The 26,826-nt window shown below is 49.6% G+C and overlaps 7 protein-coding genes across 7 annotated transcripts; 5 read left to right on the top strand and 2 right to left on the bottom strand.

Moving 5' to 3' along the window:
• Nucleotides 1–90: 90 nt before the first annotated feature.
• BET1 (protein transport protein bet1) lies at nucleotides 91–1,562 on the top strand. The gene is made up of 4 exons (XM_058503965.1): nucleotides 91–388; nucleotides 619–846; nucleotides 1,009–1,102; nucleotides 1,155–1,562. The coding sequence occupies exons 1-4, from the start codon at nucleotides 378–380 to the stop codon at nucleotides 1,356–1,358; spliced, it is 537 nt and encodes a 178-aa protein (XP_058360678.1). The 5' UTR covers nucleotides 91–377; the 3' UTR covers nucleotides 1,359–1,562.
• ONS95_010375 (uncharacterized protein) lies at nucleotides 1,563–3,474 on the bottom strand. Its single transcript, XM_058503964.1, has 2 exons — nucleotides 2,772–3,474; nucleotides 1,563–2,658 (listed from the first exon to the last, which is right to left on the bottom strand). The coding sequence occupies exons 1-2, from the start codon at nucleotides 2,802–2,804 to the stop codon at nucleotides 1,699–1,701; spliced, it is 993 nt and encodes a 330-aa protein (XP_058360677.1). The 5' UTR covers nucleotides 2,805–3,474; the 3' UTR covers nucleotides 1,563–1,698.
• Nucleotides 3,475–5,801: 2,327 nt separating this feature from the next.
• Nucleotides 5,802–12,542, top strand: GLT1 (glutamate synthase [NADH]; the record flags this gene model as incomplete). Its single annotated transcript, XM_058503963.1, has 7 exons — nucleotides 5,802–5,926; nucleotides 5,980–6,033; nucleotides 6,092–6,132; nucleotides 6,188–6,859; nucleotides 6,913–9,602; nucleotides 9,655–12,305; nucleotides 12,356–12,542. The coding sequence occupies 7 exons, from the start codon at nucleotides 5,802–5,804 to the stop codon at nucleotides 12,540–12,542; spliced, it is 6,420 nt and encodes a 2,139-aa protein (XP_058360676.1).
• Nucleotides 12,543–13,670: 1,128 nt separating this feature from the next.
• VTC2 (Phosphate metabolism transcription protein) lies at nucleotides 13,671–16,092 on the top strand (the record flags this gene model as incomplete). The annotated part of the gene is made up of 3 exons (XM_058503962.1): nucleotides 13,671–14,301; nucleotides 14,350–15,944; nucleotides 15,991–16,092. The coding sequence occupies 3 exons, from the start codon at nucleotides 13,671–13,673 to the stop codon at nucleotides 16,090–16,092; spliced, it is 2,328 nt and encodes a 775-aa protein (XP_058360675.1).
• Nucleotides 16,093–16,704: 612 nt separating this feature from the next.
• ONS95_010372 (uncharacterized protein) lies at nucleotides 16,705–19,360 on the top strand (the record flags this gene model as incomplete). The annotated part of the gene is made up of 5 exons (XM_058503961.1): nucleotides 16,705–16,782; nucleotides 16,850–17,969; nucleotides 18,037–18,234; nucleotides 18,330–19,212; nucleotides 19,273–19,360. The coding sequence occupies 5 exons, from the start codon at nucleotides 16,705–16,707 to the stop codon at nucleotides 19,358–19,360; spliced, it is 2,367 nt and encodes a 788-aa protein (XP_058360674.1).
• Nucleotides 19,361–20,025: 665 nt separating this feature from the next.
• Nucleotides 20,026–21,892, top strand: GRE2_4 (methylglyoxal reductase (NADPH-dependent) gre2). The gene is made up of 3 exons (XM_058503960.1): nucleotides 20,026–20,790; nucleotides 20,895–21,735; nucleotides 21,793–21,892. The coding sequence occupies exons 1-2, from the start codon at nucleotides 20,442–20,444 to the stop codon at nucleotides 21,671–21,673; spliced, it is 1,128 nt and encodes a 375-aa protein (XP_058360673.1). The 5' UTR covers nucleotides 20,026–20,441; the 3' UTR covers nucleotides 21,674–21,735; nucleotides 21,793–21,892.
• A 355-nt stretch (nucleotides 21,893–22,247) lies between these two features.
• ONS95_010370 (uncharacterized protein) lies at nucleotides 22,248–26,735 on the bottom strand. The gene is made up of 3 exons (XM_058503959.1): nucleotides 24,059–26,735; nucleotides 23,044–24,009; nucleotides 22,248–22,996 (listed from the first exon to the last, which is right to left on the bottom strand). Exons 1-3 carry the CDS (start codon nucleotides 26,240–26,242, stop codon nucleotides 22,583–22,585), a joined length of 3,564 nt encoding a protein of 1,187 aa, XP_058360672.1. The 5' UTR covers nucleotides 26,243–26,735; the 3' UTR covers nucleotides 22,248–22,582.
• Nucleotides 26,736–26,826: the final 91 nt, after the last annotated feature.

The raw sequence follows: 26,826 nt of genomic DNA, 5'->3' as shown, positions 1-26,826 counted from the left end.
ATAAAATCATAAAGAAAATGAGCACATCGTAGCGAAGACGCTGTGAATGCAACTAACTCGTCGTGAGCCCCATGAGTTGATCAGCAGCGCGACTTGATCATTAAGTGAAAATCGAATATGCTGAGACCAAATAAGGCTGAAAAATCATTTCTGCACATATTAATCTTTCAAGCACTGGAAAAAACTTTAGATGCATAAATCTGTAACGAACATTCTTCAAGACCCCTGAAAGCGGAAATAACAGCAATTTCGTGATCCCATTTTCAACTACCACCAAGTTCGAGGTCGAATGACCGGGTGGCTTGAAAGAACACATTTCGCAACTTCGCCCCATCCTCTTGAATTGTTGCGCTGCGATTCCTAGAGCACAGCAAACAATGGCTTCAAGGTTAGTACTTTATCAACCTGTGTCTAATGCTTTGCGACTCAAACAAGCATTCTTGCATTACTCCTCTGGGCACGGCTGAAGGGCGCCCAAAAGGGGATGTATCGAACGCCTTCTTCAACAGCCTTTTGCGCCCCTGCCACCAGCATAAATTTACTACAGCTGCACACGGGGTTTTCTTCTATCCATCACTCTGTGTACTATTTTTTACTGACAACTTTCGCTTCCTACAGCAGATTTGGACCTTCTTCTTTACACCAGCGCGATCCGAGGAGCGCGCTCTTCGAAGGCTATAACGGCGGCGGCGGAAGCAGTAATGGGAACGCGAGAGGTAATGGAAGTGTGAGCCCGAATCGCTATGCTGGTGGTGGATATGGTTACTCGGGTGGAAATGGCAATGGGAGTGCTGGGAGTTTGGGGGTAGAGCAGCCTGGGTACAGACCTGCGACGCCGAATAAAAGGTTGGTCTTCTGCATTTCTTGTGCTGCAGGTCTCGGAGGTTTTGAGAAGATGGTAGACCGCAGAAGGAGTCACACTTACGAGATGGAGCAGGGCCGGGAAGTGGGCGTTGGAGTGCATTTGGACATGGTATGAATGAGAACATGCTGACTGGGAGATCACAGAGGCCAATACAGCGATGCAGTCTTGAATGAATTAGAAAGCCAGAATGATGGACAAGTGGAAGGCATAATGGGCAAAGTACGACAACTGAAAGATGTATGTCCCGCCATTCACTCGTAACTGGAGCATTTCGACTAATACTTCCCAGATGACGATAGCCATTGGAGACGAGATCCGCGAATCCTCAGCTCTTGCCGAGAAAATGAATGATTCTTTCGATGGCACCAGGCTCAAGTTGAAGGGGACCATGAACCGTATGCTTGTTATGGCTGAGAGAACTGGTGTTGGATGGAAGGTGTGGTTGGCCTTCTTTGCGGCTGTGGGTTTCTTGTTTTTCTGGGTTTGGATTTAGAGCGGCGGAAATTAAAGAAGTCTGCTCTGCACGGAAACATGTGTATATTCATTCCGGCCTGACAGAGACAGTGGTCTATTTTTGCATGGAGGTTCGGCGTCTGGGCTATCATAGGGTATGGGAGTGTATTTTAGAGGAAGCGATTTATTGGAATGCTGGGCTGCGCGCTGGCTGTTAATACATATTTGAATCTTCTGCTTGGGTATCTAATTTGTTTTTTTCTCATGGGCTTGTGGGTGTTAGCTACATGCTAAACCTTTCATACAAGCTTTGTGCTGCTCTCTGCTGGTCCCTAAGGCGAATTCAAGGATAGCTTTCCTTCAACGATCTTGAAGGCTTTCTAAGAAGATCGTCCTCTCCTGTTGCGGAATCCGGATAGTCGTCGAGGGCTGCTTCCCAGCTGACTACTTCCCGACATCAGCATACTCAAATCCATGCTGTTCTGTGTCCCATCACTCCTGACCATACTAGAGGCGGCAGCGCGTTGTGGCAACTGACTGTCATCCCCACTCTCCTCCTCACTGCTTGACAGCTCTTCCTCCGTGTCAGTATGCTCGTATCCATCGACTGAAGCCTCCGGAATATCATCGTCCAGGTCACCGTCCATATTCATGTCCAGATCGTGCTGTTGATCGTCATGCTCATGCACCAAATCTTCTTCTTGCAACAAGTCCTCTCCTCCCTCGTCCTCGTCCCCAACCGAGCCCTGATCCCCAAACCTTGTCTGACGTACTTCATCTCCCCGAATTAAAGCCTCTCTGTAGACATCATCTGGTAATCGTGAAGCTAGGACATTCCTCGGTACATCTTCCACGTCATTCTCCTCATCCCCTTCGCTAGACTCCGAATCCGAATCTAACAGCCTCGTTACATCGGCATCCGGTACCTCATCGTCCAGATCTCTTGCTTCCTCCATTTCGCCATCCATACCTTCCCCCTGTAACAGGTCATCTACACCTTCAGCAGCTTCTGCCTCGGCTAGTTCCTGTGCTAGGGCTTCGCGCCGCAGAGCTTCCTGATGTTCCTCCATTTCGCGCTTCTCCTCGCGCTGTTGGTGAAGAGATTTCTGGATTCCCGGGGGCTTGATCCAGCTGCTGCCATAGTTCTGTATGTTGATCTTGCGACGCTCCATGTACTCTTCATCGTGTCGGAGGCGGGAGAGAGGTCTTCGGTGTGTGGGCAGATGGCGTCTAGACGGTTGGTGCGTAGTTGTATGGTCATGCGGATTGGATGGTGAGGGTTGGTCGGCGAAAGCTGATGGGTTGGGGCTTGTGGACGAGGTATACCATAATGAATAGGACTATTTCTGTCAGTTACTATTGCTGAAGCCCCTGCCTGGGGGAGTATTGTCGGACAGCTACAGGACTCGTCCCATGTCAGGATGTGGTAGTTGGGAGAACAGGACCAACGTACATCCTGCGGTGCTAAACTTGGTAGAGAAAACATTTTGCGATCTGGAGTATTTCAAGGAGCTGCTAAGTATACGGTCACGCAACGTTGTTGACATTGCAACGAAAGCTCAGGGCACGGACTTCGTTCCCAGGCGAGGCAACGCTAAACTTTAATCATACGTACCCCTCTCCCGCTTCTCAAGTTCTCAGCCTTCCTCAATAATCCCCTCGGTAAGGTAAGGTAGGAACAACGAATTACTCATTCGAGATTCACAACTTGGTCTGCATGTAGTAAGAATTACTAGAAGGGTAATTTGTTCCGCTAAGAGTCTACCCCAGGGTTTATCCTAGTCACCCTCTGCTACCAAACAAGTTCCTTTGTTCAATTGTATTTTGGGAACAATCATGCATGGGAGCAATGGGGAATTCCACCTGCATTAAGTTTATGAATACTCCTCATGCTGACCAGTATCTCCTCACTTGATCCGATCTTCGGGTCCAAGGGGCGATGAGGTAGCTGGATGTCCGAGGAACTTTCTTTTCATGAGATATCGTTTCGCACGTTCAGCCGCCTAAGCAACCGAAAACTCTGAAGCGATGAGAAGAATTCTGCGACTGTCTCCAAATTCTGACCGCCTTTTAAGTCTGTCTGGCTTTCTCGCCTGGTGTTGGGTAGAACGGGTCAGGAGTCAGGACTTGTCCATCTGCTGATCCCGATTGCGCCCGGGTTCAAAGTCGACGTGTTCCAAGAAATTCCGGCATCACGAGCACAAGTGCACAGAATTCCAACCTCGATCCACCACCCCATGCAGCGCAGCTCCTGCGTGGGGCATGTCGACAGGGGTGGAAGAGCATGCAGCATGCGTGGCAGGGACCCCAAACCCCTCCAAGATGCCTGTTCCAATCTGTTTATCCTCGGGCGCTGATTGGAGCATACGAGGTTTCTATGTCTCTCTCATGTGTCATTCTCACTACGTACCACCCGGCTGCGGGGACCCCTGGCTGGAAGGCTGTCCAATGGCGTATGCTGATAAGTATAAAATCTTCCCTTTCCATCTGCAAAATAATGTTCCGCTTCAGCTCCCGGCACCTCTTTTAGTTTGCTGTAAGCTACTGTACTGTACTGTACTAGCAAGCTTAGCTGCAGTCCTGCTGTCCCTCGGCGAGCTTGATGCTTGGTGGTTTCAGCGGGCCAGTTACGACGGCCCATCTGCCCGTCTCAATGAGCCCCCCGTGTGAGGATTGGCCTATCAGCAATCTCGGTATGTAATAAGGTTGACGCTGCTCGTACTGGTCAACGGCGATATCGGCTTGCAGCAAGAAGAAAGTTTTTTTCGCGGTCTCGTCGACGATGCTGCAGGATGAGGCTACGCTTCCCACATTCTATTTGCTGAACCAATGTACATCTTGCATTATTATTTGAGTGAGTACTCGGCAGCCTGAGCAGCACGACATATGCAGCTCGAGCTGCAGCCTGGCAAGACGCTCGAGCTTTTCTGGCTCGATGTGTGGGGGGGGGGGGGGGGGGGGGGGGGGGGGGGGTGTTGTTAAACATCCAGGAAGCTACATACAGTAGCTGCGAGCCTCGAGGAAAGACAAGTGCTTCCGAGGATGCGAAGGGTGGGAAGAGGAGATGATACCTGACTGTTCTCGGCTATATCTTCACAGATGAGCAACTTCGAACTAATGGGAGAGCTAGAGGCAGCTTGGAGAGTGGAACATGTCACCATCTTGTTGATCCCCGCTTGTGAGGGCCGGTACAGGACCTTTGGAGGGTGGATGGCAGATGGCATGTTCAACTTATGGACGACGTGGCGGAGGAGGGAGTTGGAAAAAGATCACCGTGTTCATCACGGTTGTTAGCACTTTTACAGGGCTCGCAGGGGCAGAGCTTGAATAGCTTCGTTACAGTAGATGGCAGTACAGTACTAGTAGTCTCACATCTGGTAACATAGTTGGAGTAGGGTTGCAACATGAGATGCACTTTGTCAACTGTGCTGGAGATGTGTCCCAGGAAGTCAGATTGTTGCGGCCCCCGGGAAAGAGAGGGAGAGGGAGCAAAAAATTAAGAGCAAACACCTAGCCCAGGATCCGAAGCATTTGATGACCTTTCCATTGGATGAAGTTTTCCAGAGTCCTGACTCCTGGCCCCCCTGCTCGTCAGATCTGGATGAGACGAGACGAGACGTCCGTCCGGTGCAGGCCGAACGAACCTTTCACTTCCACTTTCGTACTGTACCATCACTAGCTCAGAACCCCTCATTAAATTCACCTCCACCAACGAAACCACGCCAGCCAAATCCCGTGGGAGCAATAAAAACCCTCCCTCCTCCCAATTCTTCCATTCCTCCCTCCCCGACTTCATTCCAACTGCCCCCAACCCCCCAAAGCGGTGTTGTGTTGTCCAGTCGAGCTGTGATTCCATACAATTGTGAGTAGCATTATTTATTTACCTTACCTGCCTTACCTTCCTTTCTCCCCTGCTTGTCTCCCCCTCACTCTACCTCACCTACCGTCCGGGACCCGCCAATCGCCTGTTATCGTGTATCGTGGGCCAAATCCCAGTGGGCATCAGCATCATCATGCATGCAGCCATTCTGAGCTGTCCAGCAGATAGTGAGGTTTATCTTATCAAGCTGGTGCGCGGGGGCGCAATTGAGTATAAATTGGGAGGAGACCAACGCCAAATTAACAGAGCCGGCCATTCCAAGTCCGCCTGGCAACGCAGCAGAGTAAAAAAAGCACAAGCCGGTCCTGACGCAACCGATCGGCAAAGTCACCGCGCTACTCGAGCTACAGCAGCCATCCATTCCTCTCCAAAACTCTCCTTCTTGTTCCTTTCATTTTCCTGCTCGATTTTCCCATTCGAAACGCACAACATTAATCTGAACTAAAAGACATAACACTACATTACTTCGCCTATTATTTTACTGATCTGCTTTTGCCCCTACAGACAAACAATTAGTCGCACAGCAGCCCGCGCAATACAAAGAAAGGCTAAAACACCATTACAAACTTGAACACCCTCGAAGTCGCCGCAACTTTGCCTGCTATGGCAAAAGTCGACGATTTCAACGACAGACAAACCCAGATTGACGCGGAAAACGAACCGTACCATCAATATGAGTACCAGACAGAGGAGAATGAATCGTGGGCAGGAGCTCTGCCGGTGAAGCAGTGAGTTGGGTCGTTCCCGATATCCGGGATGATGAGACTGATGAACTGCTTAGGGGATTGTATGATCCAGGACTGGAGAAAGATGCTTGTGGTGTCGGGTTTGCCTGGTACGAATGCCCCAATCCACCAACCAGCCAGCGGACGGCACAACTAACCAGGTTACAGTCACATAAAGGGCAAGGCGAGCCACAAGATTGTCAGCGATGGTATGCCCCTACATCTATACTGCACAGCATTATGCTAATACTTTGTGTTCACCAGCGCGGAATTTGTTGTGTAACATGACCCATCGTGGTGCAGTGGGATCAGATGCGCGAGATGGAGATGGAGCAGGTGTCATGACTTCGATTCCCCACAAATTCTTCATTAAGAATTTCGAACGCGAAACGGATATCAAGCTTCCTCCTTTGGGGCAATACGCTGTGGGAAATCTTTTCTTCAAACCAGACGAGGAGACGTTGCATGAATCAAAGAGACAATTGGAGGAGATCTCAGAGTCACTGGGGTTGAGGGTATTGGGATGGCGAGAGCCTCCTAAAGATTCTACTCTTCTTGGTCCCGCTGCTGCTTCTCGTGAGCCTATCATTTTGCAGCCGTTCGTTGTGCTAGCATCTGCATATGGTTATGGCAATTCGCCAGAGACCACCGACCCTGATCATTTTGATGAGAAATACTTCGAAAGACAACTTTACGTGCTCCGAAAGCGTGCGACCCATACCATTGGTCTGCACAACTGGTTCTATTTGTGCTCATTGTCTAACAAGAATATTGTTTACAAGGGCCAACTTGCGCCTGTGCAAGTTTACCAGTACTACTATGATCTGGTTAATGCCGATTACGAAGCCCATTTCGCTCTCGTGCATTCTCGTTTTTCTACCAACACGTTCCCATCTTGGGATCGTGCTCAGCCATTGAGATGGGCTGCTCACAATGGTATGAAACGATTTGTAAACCCAGTTGCAGTACGTGGACTAACAGCTAACCAGGTGAAATTAATACATTGCGAGGGAATAAGAACTGGATGCGAGCTCGCGAGGGTGTCATGCAGTCAGATATTTTTGGTGACGAGCTTGAATCGCTCTACCCAATCGTTGAAGACGGTGGCTCTGATTCAGCCGCTTTTGACAACGTTCTCGAATTGTTGACCGTCAACGGCGTTCTCTCCCTTCCAGAAGCTGTCATGCTTATGGTCCCAGAAGCCTGGGAGGACAACTCCGCAATGGATCCTGCCAAGGCTGCTTTTTACGAATGGGCAGCTTGCCAGATGGAGCCATGGGATGGACCCGCTCTCTTCACATTCGCAGATGGAAGATACTGCGGTGCAAACCTGGACAGAAATGGTCTTCGCCCTTGCAGATACTATGTGATGGACGATGATAGGATTATCTGTGCCTCAGAAGTCGGTACTATTCACGTGGATCCCGAGCGTGTAATCCTCAAGGGTCGACTGCAGCCTGGAAAAATGTTGCTCGTCGATACTCTTGCTGGACGTATCATTGACGACAGTGAACTCAAGAGCACCGTCTCTACGCGCCACGACTTCAGAGCATGGCTGCAAAAGGAATTGTTGAACCTACCGAAGGTTCATGAAGACCTCGTCAAGAACGGCTCGGTCGACTTGGCCCCAAAGCCAGATGCTTCTACAATTCAGGAAGACCCTATGCTGAGAGCATTCGGGTACTCCTTCGAGCAAGTTAGTTTGCTCCTAGGTCCCATGGCTTCCGACGAAAAGGAAGCACTCGGTTCCATGGGTAACGATGCTCCACTTGCCTGCCTTGCACAAGCTCCTCGCCTGCTGTACGAGTATTTCCGCCAACTCTTCGCCCAAGTCACCAACCCTCCGATCGATCCCATTCGTGAGGCTATTGTCATGTCGCTGCAATGCTATGTTGGACCCCAAGGCAACTTGCTCGAGATGGACTCTTCTCAGTGCGGTAGACTACTTCTTCCCACTCCCGTTCTCTCGATACCCGAGTTCAATGCACTCAAAAACATCAACAAGTTGAACTCTGGATGGACCGTCAAAGTTATTGACTTGACGTTCCCCAAGTCTGAGGGAGTTGAGGGTTACATCAGGCACCTGGACGAAATTTGCGAGCAAGCTACCGCAGCAATCAATAACAAGGACCGGATTATCATTCTCTCTGATCGTGCCACATCTGCCGATCGTGTTCCAGTCTCTGCACTCCTCGCATCTGGAATGGTACACCACCACTTGGTTAATAACAAGTGGAGATCTCTTGCTGCGCTCGTCGTCGAGACCGCCGAAGCACGTGAGGTCCACCACATGTGTGTCCTCGTTGGTTACGGCGCTGACGCCATCAATCCATACCTGGCCATGGAGTGTATCATCAAGCTGAACCGTGAGGGTCTTATCCGAAAGAAACTCACCGACGATGAACTTATTCGCAACTACAAGTACTCTGCCGATGGTGGTATCCTAAAGGTCATGAGTAAAATGGGCATCTCCACCTTGGCAAGTTATAAGGGTGCGCAGATTTTCGAGGCACTCGGTGTAGATGACACTGTTGTTGACCGCTGCTTCAAGGGAACGGCCACCCGAATCAAGGGTATCACGTTTGAGCTCATAGCTGAGGACGCGTTCAGATTTCATGAGAAGGGTTTCCCATCCCGATATACAGTCAGTGTTCCAGGTCTTGTCGAGTCAGGCGAGTACCATTGGCGCGATGGTGGAGAGCCTCACATCAACGACCCGACCTCCATCGCCAACATCCAAGATGCAGTCCGCACAAAGAACGACAAGTCCTACGAGGCGTACTCACTTTCCGAATACGAGCAGATCAAGTCTTGTACCCTTCGAGGTCTTCTTGACTTCAAATTTGACGAGTGCGCTCCAGTACCCATTGATCAAGTCGAGCCATGGACAGAAATCGTGCGAAGATTCTGCACAGGTGCCATGTCCTATGGATCCATTTCCATGGAGTCACACTCTACCCTTGCTGTTGCCATGAACCGTCTTGGCGGAAAGTCCAACACTGGAGAAGGTGGTGAAGACCCAGAGCGGTCCGAGAGAATGCCGAACGGCGATACCATGCGCTCTGCTATTAAGCAAGTCGCTTCCGGACGATTCGGCGTTACTTCCAACTACCTCGCCGATTCCGATGAGCTTCAGATCAAGATGGCACAAGGTGCCAAGCCTGGAGAAGGTGGTGAGCTTCCCGGCCATAAGGTGTCGAAGTCCATTGCTCGCACTCGTCACTCTACCCCTGGTGTCGGTCTCATTTCCCCACCTCCACATCACGACATTTATAGTATCGAAGATTTGAAGCAATTGATCTATGATCTGAAGTGCTCTAACCCTCGTGCTCGAGTATCCGTCAAGCTTGTTTCCGAAACTGGTGTTGGAATTGTCGCTTCTGGTGTCGCTAAGGCAAAGGCTGATCACATTTTGATCTCGGGTCACGATGGCGGAACTGGTGCCTCTCGCTGGACCGGTATCAAGTATGCTGGGCTTCCGTGGGAGCTTGGTCTTGCTGAGACACATCAGACTTTGGTGTTGAACGACCTACGTGGTCGTGTTGTTGTCCAGACCGATGGTCAACTCCGTACTGGACGTGATGTCGCCATTGCTTGTTTGCTTGGTGCCGAAGAGTGGGGCTTTGCTACCACTCCCCTCATCGCCATGGGATGTATCATGATGAGAAAATGCCACCTGGTACGTTCTGGCGAACTACTGAATGATATTCGATGTGCTAATATTCTTACAGAACACCTGCCCTGTGGGTATCGCCACCCAAGATCCTGAGCTCCGAAAGAAGTTCAAGGGTACCCCGGAGCATGTCATCAACTTCTTTTACTACATTGCAAACGAATTGCGAGCCATCATGGCCAAGCTTGGCTTCAGAACCATTAACGAGATGGTTGGACACGCTGAGAAGCTGAGAGTTCGTGAGGATCTCCGCACACCAAAGACTCAGAACATCGACTTGTCCTTGATTCTTACCCCCGCTCACAAGTTGCGACCTGGTGTTGCCACATTCAATGTCCGCAAGCAGGATCATCGCCTCTATGTCAGACTTGACAATAAACTGATCTCTGAGGCCGAATTGACACTCGATAAAGGACTTCCGTCTCGAATTGAGTGCGATGTTGTCAACACTGATCGTGCCATGGGTACTTCCCTGTCCTATCAAATCTCCAAGCGTTATGGAGAAGATGGTCTGCCTATGGACACTGTCCATGTCAACATCAAGGGTTCTGCCGGCCAGTCCTTCGGTGCATTCCTTGCACCAGGTGTTACCCTGGAGCTGGAGGGAGACTCAAACGATTATGTCGGCAAGGGACTTTCGGGAGGACGCCTCATCATCTACCCGCCCCGCGCTGCTGTGTTCAAAGCTGAGGAGAACGTCCTCATCGGCAACGTCTGTCTGTATGGTGCTACCAGTGGAACTTGTTTCTTCCGTGGTGTTGCTGCAGAGCGTTTTGCAGTCCGTAACTCCGGTGCTATAGCTGTTGTTGAAGGTGTTGGTGACCACGGATGCGAATACATGACTGGAGGTCGTGTGCTCATTCTTGGAAGCACTGGTCGCAACTTTGCTGCTGGTATGTCCGGTGGAATCGCTTACATTCTTGATATCCAACAAGACTTCATGTCCAAGCTCAACCCTGAGATGGTTGAGGCTTCAGGAATCGATGATCCTGCCGAAATCGCCTACGTTCGCGGCTTGATCGAGGATCACCACCATTATACCGGTTCTGAGCTCGCTGCCCGTATCCTTCTCGACTTCAACCGAGCACTTCCTCGCTTCGTAAAGGTTCTTCCAGTCGATTACAAGCGAGTTCTTGCTGAAGAGGCTGCCAAGGCTGCCGAAGCCAAGCGTGCAGAGTTCCAGATGCCAAATATTCCCGGTCTGCCTGTCCGTGAACACGAGAAGAACATGAAGGAGAAGGCCAAGCACGAGAAGTCCAGCCTTCAAGATATCGAGGAGACCGTTGGTGATGCAGCGGTGGAGAAGAAGAGATCTCTTGTCTTGGATAAGACGAAGGGTTTCATGAAGTACCAGCGTCGCTCTGAGAAGTACCGCTCAGCCAAGACCAGAACTCGCGATTGGGCCGAGTTGTCCAAGCGTCTCGACGAAGATGAGCTCAAATACCAAGCTGCTCGCTGCATGGACTGCGGTGTTCCTTTCTGTCAGTCTGACTCTGGCTGCCCAATCTCCAACATTATCCCCAAATGGAACGAGTTGGTTTTTCAAAATCAGTGGAGAGATGCTCTCAACCGTCTTATCATGACAAATAACTTCCCCGAATTCACTGGACGTGTTTGTCCGGCTCCTTGTGAAGGCGCCTGCGTCCTCGGTATCAACGAAGACCCTGTCGGTATCAAGTCTATCGAGTGTGCGATCATTGATCGAGGCTTCGACATGGGATGGATGGTTCCTCAGCCACCAAAGGTCCGCACCGGCAAGACTGTTGCTATTATTGGATCTGGACCAGCTGGTCTCGCTTGCGCTGATCAACTCAACAAAGCCGGCCACACGGTTACTCTCTACGAGCGAGCTGATCGTCTTGGTGGGCTTCTCATGTACGGCATTCCCAATATGAAGCTTGACAAGAAGATTGTCAAGCGCCGTACCGATTTCATGGCTGCTGAAGGTGTCGTATTCAAGACAGGAGTCGCCATCGGAGACCAGATCACCCTCAGCGACCTTAAGGCTGAGAATGACGCGGTGGTCATTGCTACTGGTGCCACAGTTGCTCGTGATCTTCCCATCAAAAACCGAAATCTCGAGGGTATCCACTTCGCCATGCAGTTCCTCCATAAGAACACGAAGTCTCTTCTCGACTCTGAGCTTCAAGATGGCGAGTATATCTCAGCCAAGGGAAAGAATGTTGTGGTCATTGGTGGTGGTGATACTGGAAATGACTGTATCGGTACTTCCGTCCGTCATGGTGCTAAGTCAGTTACCAACTTCGAGTTGCTGCCACAGCCACCTAACGAGCGCGCTCGTGACAACCCATGGCCACAATGGCCCAGAATTTACCGTGTAGATTACGGCCATACTGAGGTCAAGCAACACATGGGCCACGATCCTCGTGAATTCTGTGTCATGTCAGAGGACTTTGTCGATGATGGCGAAGGTAAGGTTAAGGGCATCAATACCATTCGGGTTGAGTGGACCAAGTCTGCAACTGGCGGATGGGACATGAAAAAGATTGAGGGCTCGCAACAATTCTTCCCTGCCGAGCTTGTTCTTCTGTCCATGGGCTTTTTGGGTCCCGAGGACCGTGTTCTTGGTGATGAAGTCGAGAAAGATGCTCGCAAGAACGTCAAGACTCCGCCTGGCAAGTACCATACCAACGTGGAAGGTGTCTTTGCTGCCGGTGATTGCCGTCGTGGACAGTCCCTCATTGTTTGGTAAGTCTCCACCATAATTGACAATGAACCGATACTGATCATTTACTTAGGGGCATCAACGAAGGTCGTCAATCTGCACGCGAGGTCGATCTCTACCTGGAAGGTTCCACCAGTCTTCCTGTCACTGGGGGTATCGTCAAGCGAACGGCGCAGGAGATTTTTGGCAAAGACCATGCAAAGGAGGTCCAAGGTCGCGCTGAGCGTGCACCTACTCAGGTTACTGCAGCAGCATCTTAAACGAGTATTGGATATGACATCAAGGAAAAAACTGGTGACGACGTTTCTCATAGCCACACGAAGTTGCTTGTGTAGGAGGGAAAGGGAAAAGCATTTGGAGAAAAAGGAGGCTTTTAAGCTTCTTTTGCTACAATATGATACCACATGAGCATGCACGGTTACTTGAAAGGGGAAGATGCCTTCGTATGTGTACCTCGTCTTCTCATCTTATGCCTTTTACGATATGAGCGATCTTTTGGAGACGGGAAATATTGGCTATGCGAGATGATGGGAGTTTACTTTTGGCTTGTATTGCGGATTGGATTGGGACGCGTCGCATTATTTCTTGGCTGCATTGTACATAGGCAATACAAAGGATCGTACATACCTCATGAGTCTGATTGTGATTATTCTTGCAAGCTGATTCCTCCTGAACGAGCCGTATACAGCATTCTCACATCTATGGCACCCTAGATCTAAATAGGTAGCTTTACCTTGATAGAGACAAATATCATTTCCTGGCTTTGTATCCTCATGTGACTTTGAGGACAGCGCTTCTGTTCATGACCCAGGCGTGAATCCTGACCCTCGAATGCTTCATTCATTCCATGGCATCGCTTCGAATGTCAACAATCGGGGCCGAAGTGGGGTGGAAAAAGAAACTTTCAAACATGCATCGTCCCGCTTCACATAGCCCTACAATTGTCACTTATCAGCGAATGGCAACCTTCTAACAGCGCACGTTGCGCGGGTCTCTTGGAGCTATTCGTGATCCCTGTTAGCAGGGGCATTTGGGACAGAAGCTTGGCTATCTGTGCTCTCCGGCAGGAAATTATGTTGAACTTAGCAGATGCGAGAAAAGACCAGTCTTTTTGTTCTTTGGACGTTGTATCTGCCAATTGACAAGGCGTCTTTGATACCAAAGCTCAATTGTCCTGGAAAGGGTAGTTTACAGTTGCTTCCTGTTTCCGCACCACACCAGCTCAGCAAGTACCGAGGGGAGGACCTAACAGGACTGTCGGCTTGTACCGCTAACTCAATCCATCCAAGCCCAAAGCCCACGCCCGTCACTTCGAAGCTCTAGCCAACTTCCTTTCGAACTTCAGCAACCCCTCAACCGACAATTCTGCTCAACAACTTCCCCTCAAGATGCGTTTTGGCAAGAAGCTGCGGAACACGGCCTATCCGAAATGGAAGGGCCAGTACATGGACTATGCAAAGCTGAAGGCCATGCTACGTGAGAACGAAGAGGACGACTCGAAATGGACGGAAACCGACGAGAACAAATTCTGCGACGAGATTCTGAACGTGCAACTCGAGAAAGTCGCTGCCTTCCAGCAGGAGACTTTCAAGAGTCTCGAGCAACGAGCCAATGCCTGCGCGGACAAGCTGAAGGATTTAGTTCCTGAGGACGGCAAGGCGAAGGGCGACATTACGACCGGCCGATTCAAGGAGATTGAGACCGAGCTGGACGAGATAATCAATGAGACGAAGGAGCTGAAGAAGTATAGTAATATCAATTATACTGCGTTCTTAAAGATCGTCAAGAAGCATGATCGGAAGAGGGGCAATAATTACAAGATTCGACCGATGATGCTGATGAGCCTGTCCAAGAGACCATTTAATACCGAGTCTGGATATTCGCCGTTGTTGAATAAGCTGTCAATCATGTATTATGCAGTGAGACAGCAGCTGGATGAGACGGAGGCTACGCCGGCAACTTCGGCGTCAGAGGCCCAATCGCAGATACAGAATGGGGAGAGGTACACTGCCTACAAGTGTAAGCTTCCCCTGCTTATGTGAACGTCCCATTGCTGACCTCTTATAGTCTGGGTGCACCCTGATAATCTCCTCGAGGTCAAGACCTATATCCTCCGACGACTTCCAGTCCTGGTGTACAGTGAACAATCTGCGAAGGATCTTGAGAACCAAGGCGACCCAACGCTCAACTCGCTCTACTTCGATAATCCAGAGTTCTCTCTGTACAACCAAAAGGTCGACCGTCAAGTCGATGCCTCGTCACTTCGAATCCGCTGGTTTGGACAGTTCAAATCTGGCCCCGAATTTGTTATTGAGAAGAAGATGATTCACGAAAATGGAACCAGCGAGGAGCGGAAGTTTGCGATCAAGGAGAAATACATACAAGCGTTCATCAGGGGAGAGTACAAGATGGAGAAGGCCGTTGCGAAAATGGAACGCCAGGGGCAGCCAGCAGCCAAGATTCAAGAGTTCAAGGATACTGTTGTGGATATTCAGAAATTCATTATCGAAAAAGAGTTGCAGCCAGTACTCCGAGCCAACTACACTCGAACGGCTTTCCAGAAGCCTCTGGATGACAAGGTCAGGATATCGATCGACACGTGCCTGGCTTTCATCAGAGAGGATGCTATCGATCCAGACCGGCCATGTAGGAATCCCGAGAATTGGCACAGACTTGACATCGACGAGGGAGCTATGACTTACCCATTCACAAATGTCAACAAGGGTGAGATCTCGAGGTTTCCATATTCTATCCTGGAGATCAAGGTCAAGGAGGAGGTCGCTAAGAAGCATCCCCAATGGGTTGAGGATCTGATGGCATCCCATCTCGTACATAAGGCACCTCGATTCTCAAAGTTTGTTCACGGAGTGGCATCATTATTCGAAGATAATGTCAACAATCTTCCTTTCTGGCTCAGTGAACTCGAAACGGACATTCGAAGAGATCCTCAAGCTGCCTTTGAGGAAGAAGAAGAAAGGAAGGCGAAGAGAAGAGAGAATGAGCAGGTGGTCGGCAGCTTGCTCGGAGCTACACCCAAGGCATCATCTAGCTTCAGAGCTGCTGTTAGTTCACCACTAGGCAAATCCTACATGGCAGAGCGCATGGCCGCTGAGGAGAGAGCTGGTAAAAGGTCCGACTTCAGCAGCAGGAGTAAGTCTCAGAACGACAACAGCATCGGCGAGGAGGGCGAGGATGAAGAAGGAGAGTCTAGTAATGCAGGTGCTTATGGTACCATGTCCTCTATCTTCCCCTCTTTCTCGCTCTCGCGATACGCCCAGTCACGACGAGAGCGGAACGTCATCCTCCCGCCTGGGGTGACGAAACCCAAACAATTGATCAAAGATTCCGGACCCTTGCAAGTCGAACCCAAGGTCTGGCTCGCCAACGAGAGAACCTTCCTCAAATGGCAACATATCTGTGTCCTCCTTGGAGTCCTAGCTGTCTCTCTGTATAACACAGCCGGCAAGAACAGGGTTGCCGAGATATTTGGATTCATTTATTTGGCCATTGCAATCTTTGCCGGTATCTGGGGCACTGTGATGCACCGAGTTCGACGGAATATGATTGTAGAGAGAAGTGGCAAGGATTTCGATAACATGATTGGACCTATGGTGGTCAGCTTTGCCTTGATGATGTCCCTCATTTTGAACTTCTACTTCCAGGTAAGTGATACAGCAGAATTCTCGCCGCTATGCTAACAATTTTTAGTATCATGCTGCAATGGAGAGGTTGAATGAGCCTGTGCATGGAAATGTTACTATTACGACCGCGGCACCGCTAAGAACGGATGTGAAGATTGAGTTGTTATAACCTGGCGACGTGCACAGATTTTTGGATCTTGGAACGCAAAATAGAAAGGGTACATAGTAGTTATTGTTGGTGAGGTAATTGGTAAATATGGGGCATAGCGGAGAGGTGGCTGTATAGGTAGTTGTAGTTTCGCTACCAATTCCAAATCTAGGTATTCATGCTCGACTACTACCACTAGGTATGATGAAATGGAGATTTTCCGTACCAAAGCTTGGAATCAAGAATACCCCTGTGCGGATCTCTTGGCCCGTGCACGTTCTACGAGGCTGATCGGATCTGAGACCGATGCGGTGGCATACGGCACAGGTGAGATGAACGGTCAATCACTCAACAACCGCAAAATCGAGGTTAAGCAAACGATGCCGAAACTCTCTCAGTTTTTGACACTTCCCAACCTTCACTCTTCTCGCATTTTCTGAGGATATGAAGATCCACACTCACAACCGCGCCCTGTCTCTAGGCTGCAGAAGGAACTGAGACAGCAAATATTCGTACTCAGCCTCGCTCTGCTACGCGGCAAGACAGACAGCGACCCTCGACAAAACTAAAACACCGCACACCACACACGATTCCTAACTTTCTAAACATGATTTGTGGCCTGCATGATACACCATGAGCGAAGCCAAACGAAAGATCCTCGGCCTTTTCAGAAGTCGTAGTACTTCAGGCCTGCCTTCGGAGTCGAGAAACGTACCCCTCACTTTCCTCCCCACGTCATCGACACTTGATGGAGTTCTTCTAACACTATAAATAACAGGACAAAGAACGAGACCGCGTTAAGGATAGGGATAGAGAAAGAGACAAGGACCGTAACGAACATCGTCACCGCCGCGAGCGCGACCCCAATCGACATACGCATTCCCACCATCATCACGATCACGATCACGACCGCTCCCACAGCTCCCAGAGTCGACGTGCGAAATCAGAACATGGCAGCAGCCATCGACGGGCATCTGGCCCACCACCCCCGACCTCAAGCTCTCTCCGCGCGAGTCCTATTCCTGCTCCCCAACCATTGAGCGAATGGCCGCCTCCAGGATTCACACGCCACGATGCGTTGTCGCAAGGCAAAGCTATGGAGCTTATTGCCTCGGGTGTACCTGTCTTCAAAGGTGTGAGGCATTCAATACCACATGCTGCGGAAGAATACTATAATCTCTACGTGACGTGCCAGGGGAATGGTGGGGTGGGCAGTGATGTCGGACAGGTGTACACGGATGCTTTTGCTGCGAACTCATTGAGACTTCAGGGCTTGGAAAAGGCTACGAGTCCTTGGGAAACGTTGGAACAGCCGAGTATGGCTTTCTGTAATGGCGTCAGACCAGGAACAATTACCCTGAATCATTGGGCTAGTCTTTCTGGGAAGATGAACCCGCCGATCGAACTTCGCGATCCTGGAGTTGTACCTCGAGAAGTTGAACTTTCTGTAATTCTTGAACGGCTCATCTATCTCGAAGGAGGATTCGAAGAAGATTATGAGGGGCTGATGTACAAGAATTTATATTCGAACCTCCTCCGCGATCCAGACCGGATCCTAGCACCTCACAAAGCCATGGAAAAGCAGATCTCAGACCTGATAGTCGTGCTGTCAAGAAGGGATTGGATCGATTTCAGCAGGCCAGAGAACCAAGTAGTGGCAAAGTTCTTTGCCAATGCTACGTACACGGAACAAGGACGGTATAAGCTGTTCTTTCATCAATTGCTGCTGAGCATGGAGTTGTATTTACGCATCCATTCGAAACAACACGCCGAGTTTGCAAAGGAGAAATTGTTGAGCCAGTTGCCTCCCTGTATTAGGTGGGATTTGGCGCTGGTGAGGAGGTGGAGAGAGTGTATGAGCATTCATAAGTTTTCGACGGGAGAGAATCCCCAACAGAGTAAGTCTTACCAGTACACAGCAATGACCTTCTTTGGAGGAAGTTAGCTGATTTAGAATGTGAAAAGTTCGATTTCAGCTTCGCATGAAGAAAGTACAGGTTAAAGCGCTGCGGAAGTTTGCCAGAGCGATGAAATGGCCGAATCTCGCCAAAGTAGATGAAGTGCTCAAAGAACGGGATGTGGACGACGTTGCTCTCGAAGATAGATCCTCGGATGCTATGTCATACTTTACTGGAATGATTCTGCCTGGATGTACCATGCCATGTAAGCACACCCCGTTGACTCCTGATTTGAAAGTCTTCAAGCTGTCTAGGGACAATCCCAAGCAATGTTGACATCGCTGACATCTGTGAAACTAGGGCTTATCATGAACTCACTGATCGATTGTGACAGCGACGCAGGTGGTAATGCTTTAGCAGCACTTACCCACATGCATCCACACAGCGGGTTTCAGTACCGGAGCCATACATACTGGTCAGCGACATCAATTGTTGGCAAAGTGTTAGCTCCCACTTGCCGAGAGATAGGGGGCTGGATCGGGCCAGCAAGGCCAGCACCGGATCTTGCTAGAATACAGATAGCCAGGATTCGGCAGCGCAGACCGAAACAACGTCTCACTATTAGCGACATTGAGAGCATGACCGAGCGGTCTGACTGTCTCGGTCCTCCGTCCGAGAAATACCCTGTCTCTGAGTACCAACTGCTCCTTCCCGACCACGACCCGTATTCGATTGTGAACACCATTCGGATCGAAAAACTCGCTCTGAAACCAATCAACACAACACCTACGCCCTCATCACCCCAACACTCTCGATCATTATCCAAAGATACCACTAAAGATTCTGGAAAGCCATTAACATACGACGCGGCCGTCCAATTCGCCATCGATGGTAAATCATGGCCCCTCCGCCTCTCTTACGACGTCTCCTTCATCTCCGCATACCCATGTTCCCATGGGCCACATCCTCTCTTCTTCGATTACGTCTATCAAGCCATAAAAATTGACGAACTACTCGCAATTAGAGACTGGGGCTGTTTGAATATGAACATTAATCCTGGCAGTAGTGGTAGCAGCCCATCACGGGCAGGAGAATTAGGAGACAAGAAAGCAGGCGAGGAAGAAGATGAAGAGAAAGTCCTTGTGGTGGAAGCGTTTGGTGTTAAGGATAATGAGGTTCTAGCGAGGGCGTGGTGTAGTCATTGGGGGCTGAGTGCTGTTGTTGCGGATGTGGAGAGGACTTGGTGAGTTGTTCTTCAAGCGGTCTCCTTGTTACTCTGAACGCAAGCTAACAAGTTGTATAGCATGGCATGCGCTATCCGTGAAGCGTACGCGGCTTGCCTTAACGTTGTTATTCTTGTTGATGGAGAGAGCTACGAGAGTGATTCTTGATTGATTGTTGTGCGGCCTTGGGTTATTTCTCGGCTCGCTTCGCTTGGTGATAGATAGGGGTTGTTGGAGATGGGAAGGGAGGAAGGATATGGCTCGATGATACTTATGAAATATGATGCGATGATTGATGCTTATGACAAGGTTTCGGTCTGTGAGAAAAGGGGACGGGAATTCAACGGGTGGAAAGGAGCATGGCGTAGAATGGTTAGGAAAGGAAATATACCAGGCGTTCCGCTTTGAAGCTTAGCAATTGATTGAATGCATGATCCTGTTGACAAAGTGCAAGCATGCTAAAAATCGCCATTGAGTGAGACAACTCTGAAGATAAGTAACCGCGAATGTTCTCATAGCAACACTACAGGGACAGTCTCTGCTAAGCACTGGAACGCTTTGCAATGCACCTCCTAGAGACAACCACGACGTAATCAAATCAAAAGTTGGTGCAAGTGCTAAAGTCTGGTCACCATAATAGATGGGTGTTTACAATCCACAGTGGGAAATTCGAAAACTTGATTTCCTAACACTGATACCCGAAATCAAGCTTTTTAAAGCCTATCAATAGCAATTTGTGACTCACTCACTCACCCATTTGTTCACTTTGCCTCTTCTCGTTCAAGATATCTGGCGATAGTGGACATAGAACACGCAAATACCGGAGATTATATTATTGCCGAAATCTCCCAACATTCTTAGCGAATCAGCTTCAGAAACCAACCCAAATTCAAATAATTGCCCATCTGTTAAATCAGCCAGACCTGGCTTGGCCTTAAAAAGTGCCGTTGTGGCACTAATACGGCTGGGTTCCCGAGGTGTAAAATTGTACATCTGATTGGCTCACTGCCAGATGTACCGGGGTGGTTGGTTAAACATCATAGGGGTTTCAAATGACGTTGATGGGAATGCTTAATGGCCGTTGGACTGCCAGGCGCGGGGAGGAGGGGGGAAAGGGGGACATAATGTATAAGAATAAGGGCCGGCGCTCTCTATCCTCACCGTAAACTATATCTTTCAAACAAAGCATCAATCTCTTACGCCTACATACCAAATCAGATTCAGAGCCTACAGAGAATCAATTGACAAAATGACGAGAGTTCTTCTCACAGGTAAGGTTTTCCAACTCCAACATGAAAATTACCCCTCCATCACCCCACTATCGCCCGCAGAACTCATCTCAACATCACACAGAAATACGAGAATACTAATAAATTTGACAGGTGGAAGCGGTTTCATCGCCGCGCATGTCCTGGATATTCTACTCAAGAATGGACACACAGTTATCACCACTGTCCGGTCACAAGCCAAAGCCGACAAAATCAAATCTGCCCATCCGGACGCTGGAGATAAGCTCTCCTTTAAGATCGTAGAGGATATTGCGGTTGAGGGAGCTTTTGATGAGGCCGTCAAGATTGATGGACTGGAGGCTGTTATTCGTAAGTACAAGATTCATCCTCAGCTGTCTTGATAATTTCCAAGGACGCGTATCGTCCTGTTTTCAAAATACCTTTCGAGAATGGGCAATCTCTAACTTCCACAGATACCGCCTCCCCCTTCCATTTCAACGTAACAGACACCAAAAAGGACCTCCTAGATCCAGCCATCAACGGAACAAAAGGCGTCCTCTCCGCCATCAAAAAGAATGCCCCCACGGTGAAACGCGTCGTCATAACCTCCTCCTTCGCCAGCATCGTCGACGCCGGCAAGGGCACCGCACCAGGCTACGTCTACAGCGAAAAAGACTGGAACCCAGTGACTGAAGACCAAGCCGGCAAGGACCCCAGCACCGGCTACCGTGCGTCCAAGACCTTCGCCGAGAAAGCAGCCTGGGACTTCCAGGAGAAGGAGAAGCCTAACTTCACCATCGCGACCCTGTGTCCGCCTCTTGTGCTGGGTCCGATCGTGCATTACCTAAATGATCTTTCTGCGCTCAATACTTCCAACCAGAGAGTTAGGAATCTCATCACAGGCCAGAATAAGGAGTCTATCCCCGATACGGGCGTCTTCCTCTGGACGGATGTGCGCGACCTAGCTCTTGGACACGTGAAAGCTATGGAACTGCCCGAGGCGGGTGGCAAGCGGTTCTTCTTCACGGCGGGGTATTTCTCGAATAAGGAGATTGCGGAGATTATCAGGAAGAACTTCCCGGAGTATAAGGATGAGCTGCCGGCTGAGGGAGTGAAGGGTGGGGATTATCCTGAGGGGGGTGTGTATGGATTTGATAATAAGAGGGCAAAGGAGGTGTTGGGTATTAAGTTTAGAGGGTTGGAAGAGAGTATTGTGGATTTGGTGAAGAGTTTGAAGGATGTTGGTGCATAGAGGGAGGAGGAAGGGCTGTTGGTGTAGATGTAGATGTTGGGTTGTCAGAACATTATCCTGAGGTGAAATAGACTACTCGCTCTTGACAAGACATATATGCTGAGCAATTGAACTTCCAGGGATGACTCGTAAGCCTGTTAATACACCAACATGTTGCATGTTTACTTAAGTTTGCGAAACACAACCTTCAAGACGTGAACTAGTGAATGGAGATACCAGAACCTTTTAAGATCTCTGCCGCTCGTGCTTGCTAATTCGAAGTTCAGAACTTGCAGCAATCAGCAATTTTATATCTTTGTAAAGTAATCTTACAGAGCAATTACCAATTCCTATACGTTATTCCGAAGATAGGAAAGGAAATGATAATTGACATCCACTTCTAAGGTCGAGGGCTCGATTACGGTTCTATGAGCATGAAGGATTCCAGCGCTTCGGGCTAATCATCGAAGCTGGGCAGTACCTCAATCAGACTTGTGGCGTTTGCAATGAAGAGCGGTCAACATCGAGATTGGAGAGAGAATGCAGGAGGCAATCGTGACAAGCAATCATCACTGAAAGTAAGTGGAAATTGACCAGCTAATGACCACCAGGGGACGATGTATCACTGTAGACGCGCATCCGATCCGCCATGAATCGGAGAGTCTCTTGTTAGATAATTAACATCAATAGAAAATCCGTCAATTAATTTTTATCCCCATCCTAATGCAACCGGTTCTATCATACAAATGCTACTCCTCCATATTCTAGAGACAGCGAGAAACAACATACGAGAAGAAGAAAATGTGTGCTCAGCAAGGACTGATGGTATCTACAGCATGACATCAGAGCGCTCAGCAGAATCTCCCAAACGCCAGCGCTCAAATGAGAGGATATATGAATGGTGGTGCCAATATGTACTTAGTCCATTTATTACTGTTGAAATGCGTTTCCAGCTCGGCGTCTGCCAATAGTCTTGTAGCTTCCTCCGGCTTCCATGACATCAAATCGATTCATTCCCATGGCCTTGAGGTCTGTCATGCCAGAGAAGTAGAAGCCGACGATGACGACGAGGTAGCTGAGGAGGAGGATGGAACCCTTGAAATAGTTACTCTTTCCTTCGCCGTACATATAGCTGAGGAGGAAGACACAGAGAATGACCGTAACCATATCCCATTGTGGGAATATGAGGCTGAACGTGTATTCAGGTCCGATGAGGGTACTGGCGTTGATGGCACTGAAAAGGACTAAGGCTGGAATCTGAAGCAAGCAAACCTGAAGGGCATAGGCTGATCCGATTTCCATGGACAAGGCAATGTTACCATTCATGGCGAACGATATGGCGTTCTGCTCAGCGTTAGAGATGAAGCAATGTTGAGATAGAGCAAACTTACCAAGAACTCCGTGGTGTTCGGAACAAGGGCGAACAAAGTTATTCCCAAGAATTTCTCGTCGATTGCAACATTGACCAGAACAACATCGACAGTATTCACCAGAATCTCAGCAATAAGTGCGTAAAGAACAGTGGCTCCACAGAGAATGATTGAACTTTTGACTCTGCTCCAGTTCGGCGCATCATGCCCGCCTCCTGCATGAGCTTCATGTGGATTAGGATGTTCAATGTCCTGGACAACACCAGTCCTCAGCGCAGGAGGTCTGTTCAAAGATGCCGAAGTCGGCAGGTTAGCTAGGGTAGAAGTTCGTCGAGGTGCCTTTGTAGCATTCTTCGCTGCAATTGTAGCAGCCGTTGCTGCCATTTCAGCAACCTCGCGGACCAAATTAGAGTTGTGTGCCTCGGAGAATCCAGGGATTTGAACATCAGATCTGGCACTTCCTGCACCACTGCTTTTGGGAGGCGGGATATGCGGCGTCGGTGCCGAACCGTTGGCTCCAGAGGCTGCTGGTTCGTTGACTGAGTTGTTTCGGCTTCCTTCGCGTGGTCCAAGGCCAACCTGCTTCAGTGACTGTCCAAGAATACGCTTATACAATTGGGAGTCGCGTATTTCTGCTCCATGGGTTTCAGCTGAGCTGCTGTTCTGGGTGCTGCCATGTCTCTGAAGTCGTCCATGATTGGGAACACCAACTGGCTGCTGCTGGCCAGCTGTATGTTGACCTTCTTGAAACTTTTTCTCGTCTATTTCGTTGTTCCAGATAACTGCTGCATGTGTCCGTAGAGTAAACCACAATCCGATGATATACGACAGGAACAGCAGGACGGCTGCAAACCAGCAGTAAGGTCGGACAGCTTCGAGGTAAAACCGATCATCTAGCGCGGGGACTTGAGAGAAATAGCACCGACGACAGTCTCGACTTGGCGAATTATCATTGTTATCGACGCAGCTCAGGCAGTTAAGCTCGTGCTTAAAGCATGGTTAGTTACTGCAGTGTCAAGGAATCTGATTTACTTACCGTTCCATATATTTGATAGAACAGTGTTGGACCAAACGCAGCGATGACTGCGAACAGGAGCATTGTGGAGGTAACACCAGCTGACTTGGCGTTGAACCTCTGAGTCTTCCGCTTGATTGCTCCGAAACACATCGAAAGTCCTGGAAGGAATAGAATACCAGCGAAAATGCTTCCAATGATACTTCCTTCAACGAGTTGACCCTTTCCTTGCTTCAGGGCTACACAGTAAAGGAACACCTCTACAATTGTTGAGAAAAATGCGTTGATGGCGGCACCAAGACCCATCGAAGACTGAGCAGAAATAGAGGCGACTGCTTGGCCAATAAAGTACGCCAACGGAATGATGGAGGCCAGAGCTGCCGTAAAGAGGAATGGAGGTCCAGTGATCGTCAAATGTTCCCAGTGGAGAGTCTCCACAAGGACCCAATAGTCGAAAATCACGAAAAGTACCACGCCCATGAGATTGATCAAGAAGATATTAGTTCCGTCAACAGTATATTTCCAGTACTTTGTTCCCACAGCACGGTAGGTGCAGAGTAGAATGGACGAGTGTGGAATAGCACCGCGGGAGTAATCAGAGTCAGACTCAAATGAGAGTGCCAATGGATGCCGTCGTAGGTGGGAGAACAAAAGCATGGTAACTTTGCCCATTGGAATCCAGAAGACAAGGAACCAACATATGCCAGAGACGAGGAACAAGGTCGGAGTAATGAGGCCGTAGAAGAACAGAAAGAAGATGACACGGCCAGTATTCCACTCGCCTCTGCCGAAAAGTCTGCGCTTCAGAGGCCGTTCCGAGCTCTCTCTTGCAGATCGCCTTCTTGAACGTCCGAGAAGACTATCATTCTCGCTTGCGAGAGAGTCGATGCTCCTTCGTGAGCGACCGACTATAGAGCGATTACCTTGTGGGCCGAAGAAAAGTCGACCATCCTCAATATCACCACTCTGCCATTGCTCATACTCCGTAATGCTCCGCCCTTCGCCCTCGTCTTCCTCAGCATAAGCTTCGTCCTGTTCTAGCCGAACGAATTTGCCAAAAGGGTAGAATAGATAGCCAGAAACGCCCCATAGGACACGGCCGTACTCAATTGCACTGGGTGCGGCACCAAAGATGAAACAGACTACAGCTCCGACGAAAGCTATCAGAGCAAGCCACCAGCCGAACCACACCGTCCAAAGGATATTGAAGAACAGAAGCCACTTGCTGACTCTACCTCCCGGAGAAGAGTGGATGTCACCCTCGGCGGTCTTTTGTACCGATCTATTCTTTTTATACAGCGCGGGCTTCCAAATACGAATACCGAAAGGATGGGTTTCGTTGATGGCTTCCTGGCGATCTTTCAACGTGAAGCTCTCTGCGTCGCTCAAGTCGTCGTCTTCATCTTCATCTGGGGTAATGTCGTCCACATCTCGAACCGTGCCCTCCCCGCCAAAATCGCTCGTACTTTCTTCCAGTGTTGCATCCCCAGCTGCACTTACGGTCTCTGCTTCGGCTACAGCTTCAGCCTCTTCCTCTCCACCACGGGAAGAGTCAACCCTTGGGAGAGTAGGTTGGGCTGTTGGTCGGCGCCGCACGGTTGATGGTTGATGTCTGAGAGACCCGAATCCAGTAGCACTGTGTCGACTTGTGGCTAAGTCATCCTCTATTTCTGTCACGTCATCATCCACCGAGAATTCTTGTCCACGGTGTGGTGCTTGTACATTGGAGGAAGCTCGACGGGGCATTCCGGGTTTCTTTGGTCGTTGTCCTCCTCGACCTCGTTCTGGACCTAGCATGGGTGACCGGATGGGTTGGATAGACCGAGATGTCTCCAAGGTTTGTGGTTGCGGTCGTTCGCCTGTCTGTGAAGACTCGCTCGCTCGGTGCTCTGAATTATGAGTAGCGGACGGTTGTAGAATGGATCCTTGAAGCAAATTAGTCTTGAGACTGTATAAAATTGTGAAAATAAGCTCCACTGGCTCATCCGATGCTAAAAATGTCTGCTGCATACCATATGACTGTGGTTCTGGTCGTCGTCTGATTGTATCTGTGGACTGAAAGCTTTCAGAGAGTCGCTCGGTTGATGCAGACTCTACTCTGGAGAGAGGATGGCGAATGTCGGTCGGGGAAGTAGGAGTTGACATATCGAAAGGATTCTGGATATCTCTCAGAGCACCCGGAGTGTTGTTGTCTCTGCCAGACATGTTGCAGTCGTTTCGAGGCAAATCCGGAGTCTTGTATTATGGCATCAATAAACGGAATCGGGAACTGCAAGCAGTAAGCCCGATATACTCGTGCTGTAGACCGCTGGTGAGCTATCCCTTGATCGCAAAGTGGGAGGAAGTCCGGAAAGCATTCGACAAGACAAAGACGCGCAAAGGAAGGCGCCAATGGAATGGGAGAGTTATCTCAATGTGCAGAGAGTATGAGTGGCAATGGGTACACGGAAGAGAATCGCAGATTGGATTTTGTCTTGTCTTGTCTTGTCTTGTCTTGTCTTAGATACACCACCGCATCGGACAGCAGCAGATGATATCCCACGAGGTGTTTGCGGAGGATACTGCTCTGTGGTGGGTGCATACGTTTGCTGCAGCTTGCATGCCGGCTGACCATTCAGCACAGAGCCAACAGCTGCCATCTGAAGCGCGCTTTCCACGCCCCAAGCCAAGCCCAAGCTTGTTTTCTTCTGCCCGCGGGAGGAAGGGAGCGGAGACTGGTGGACCCCTGGTCTTGGCCAATTAGACGTACTGCACGTGATTACAAGGGTTAACGCAATTGCTGCCTCAGG

The sequence above is a fragment of the Cadophora gregata genome (genome assembly GCF_030347475.1).
Source record: "Cadophora gregata isolate MNR1 chromosome Unknown scaffold_4, whole genome shotgun sequence".
NCBI lineage: Eukaryota > Fungi > Ascomycota > Leotiomycetes > Helotiales > Ploettnerulaceae > Cadophora > Cadophora gregata.
Note: the sequence above shows the minus strand (reverse complement) of the source record. Positions and strands in the feature narration are given on the sequence as shown.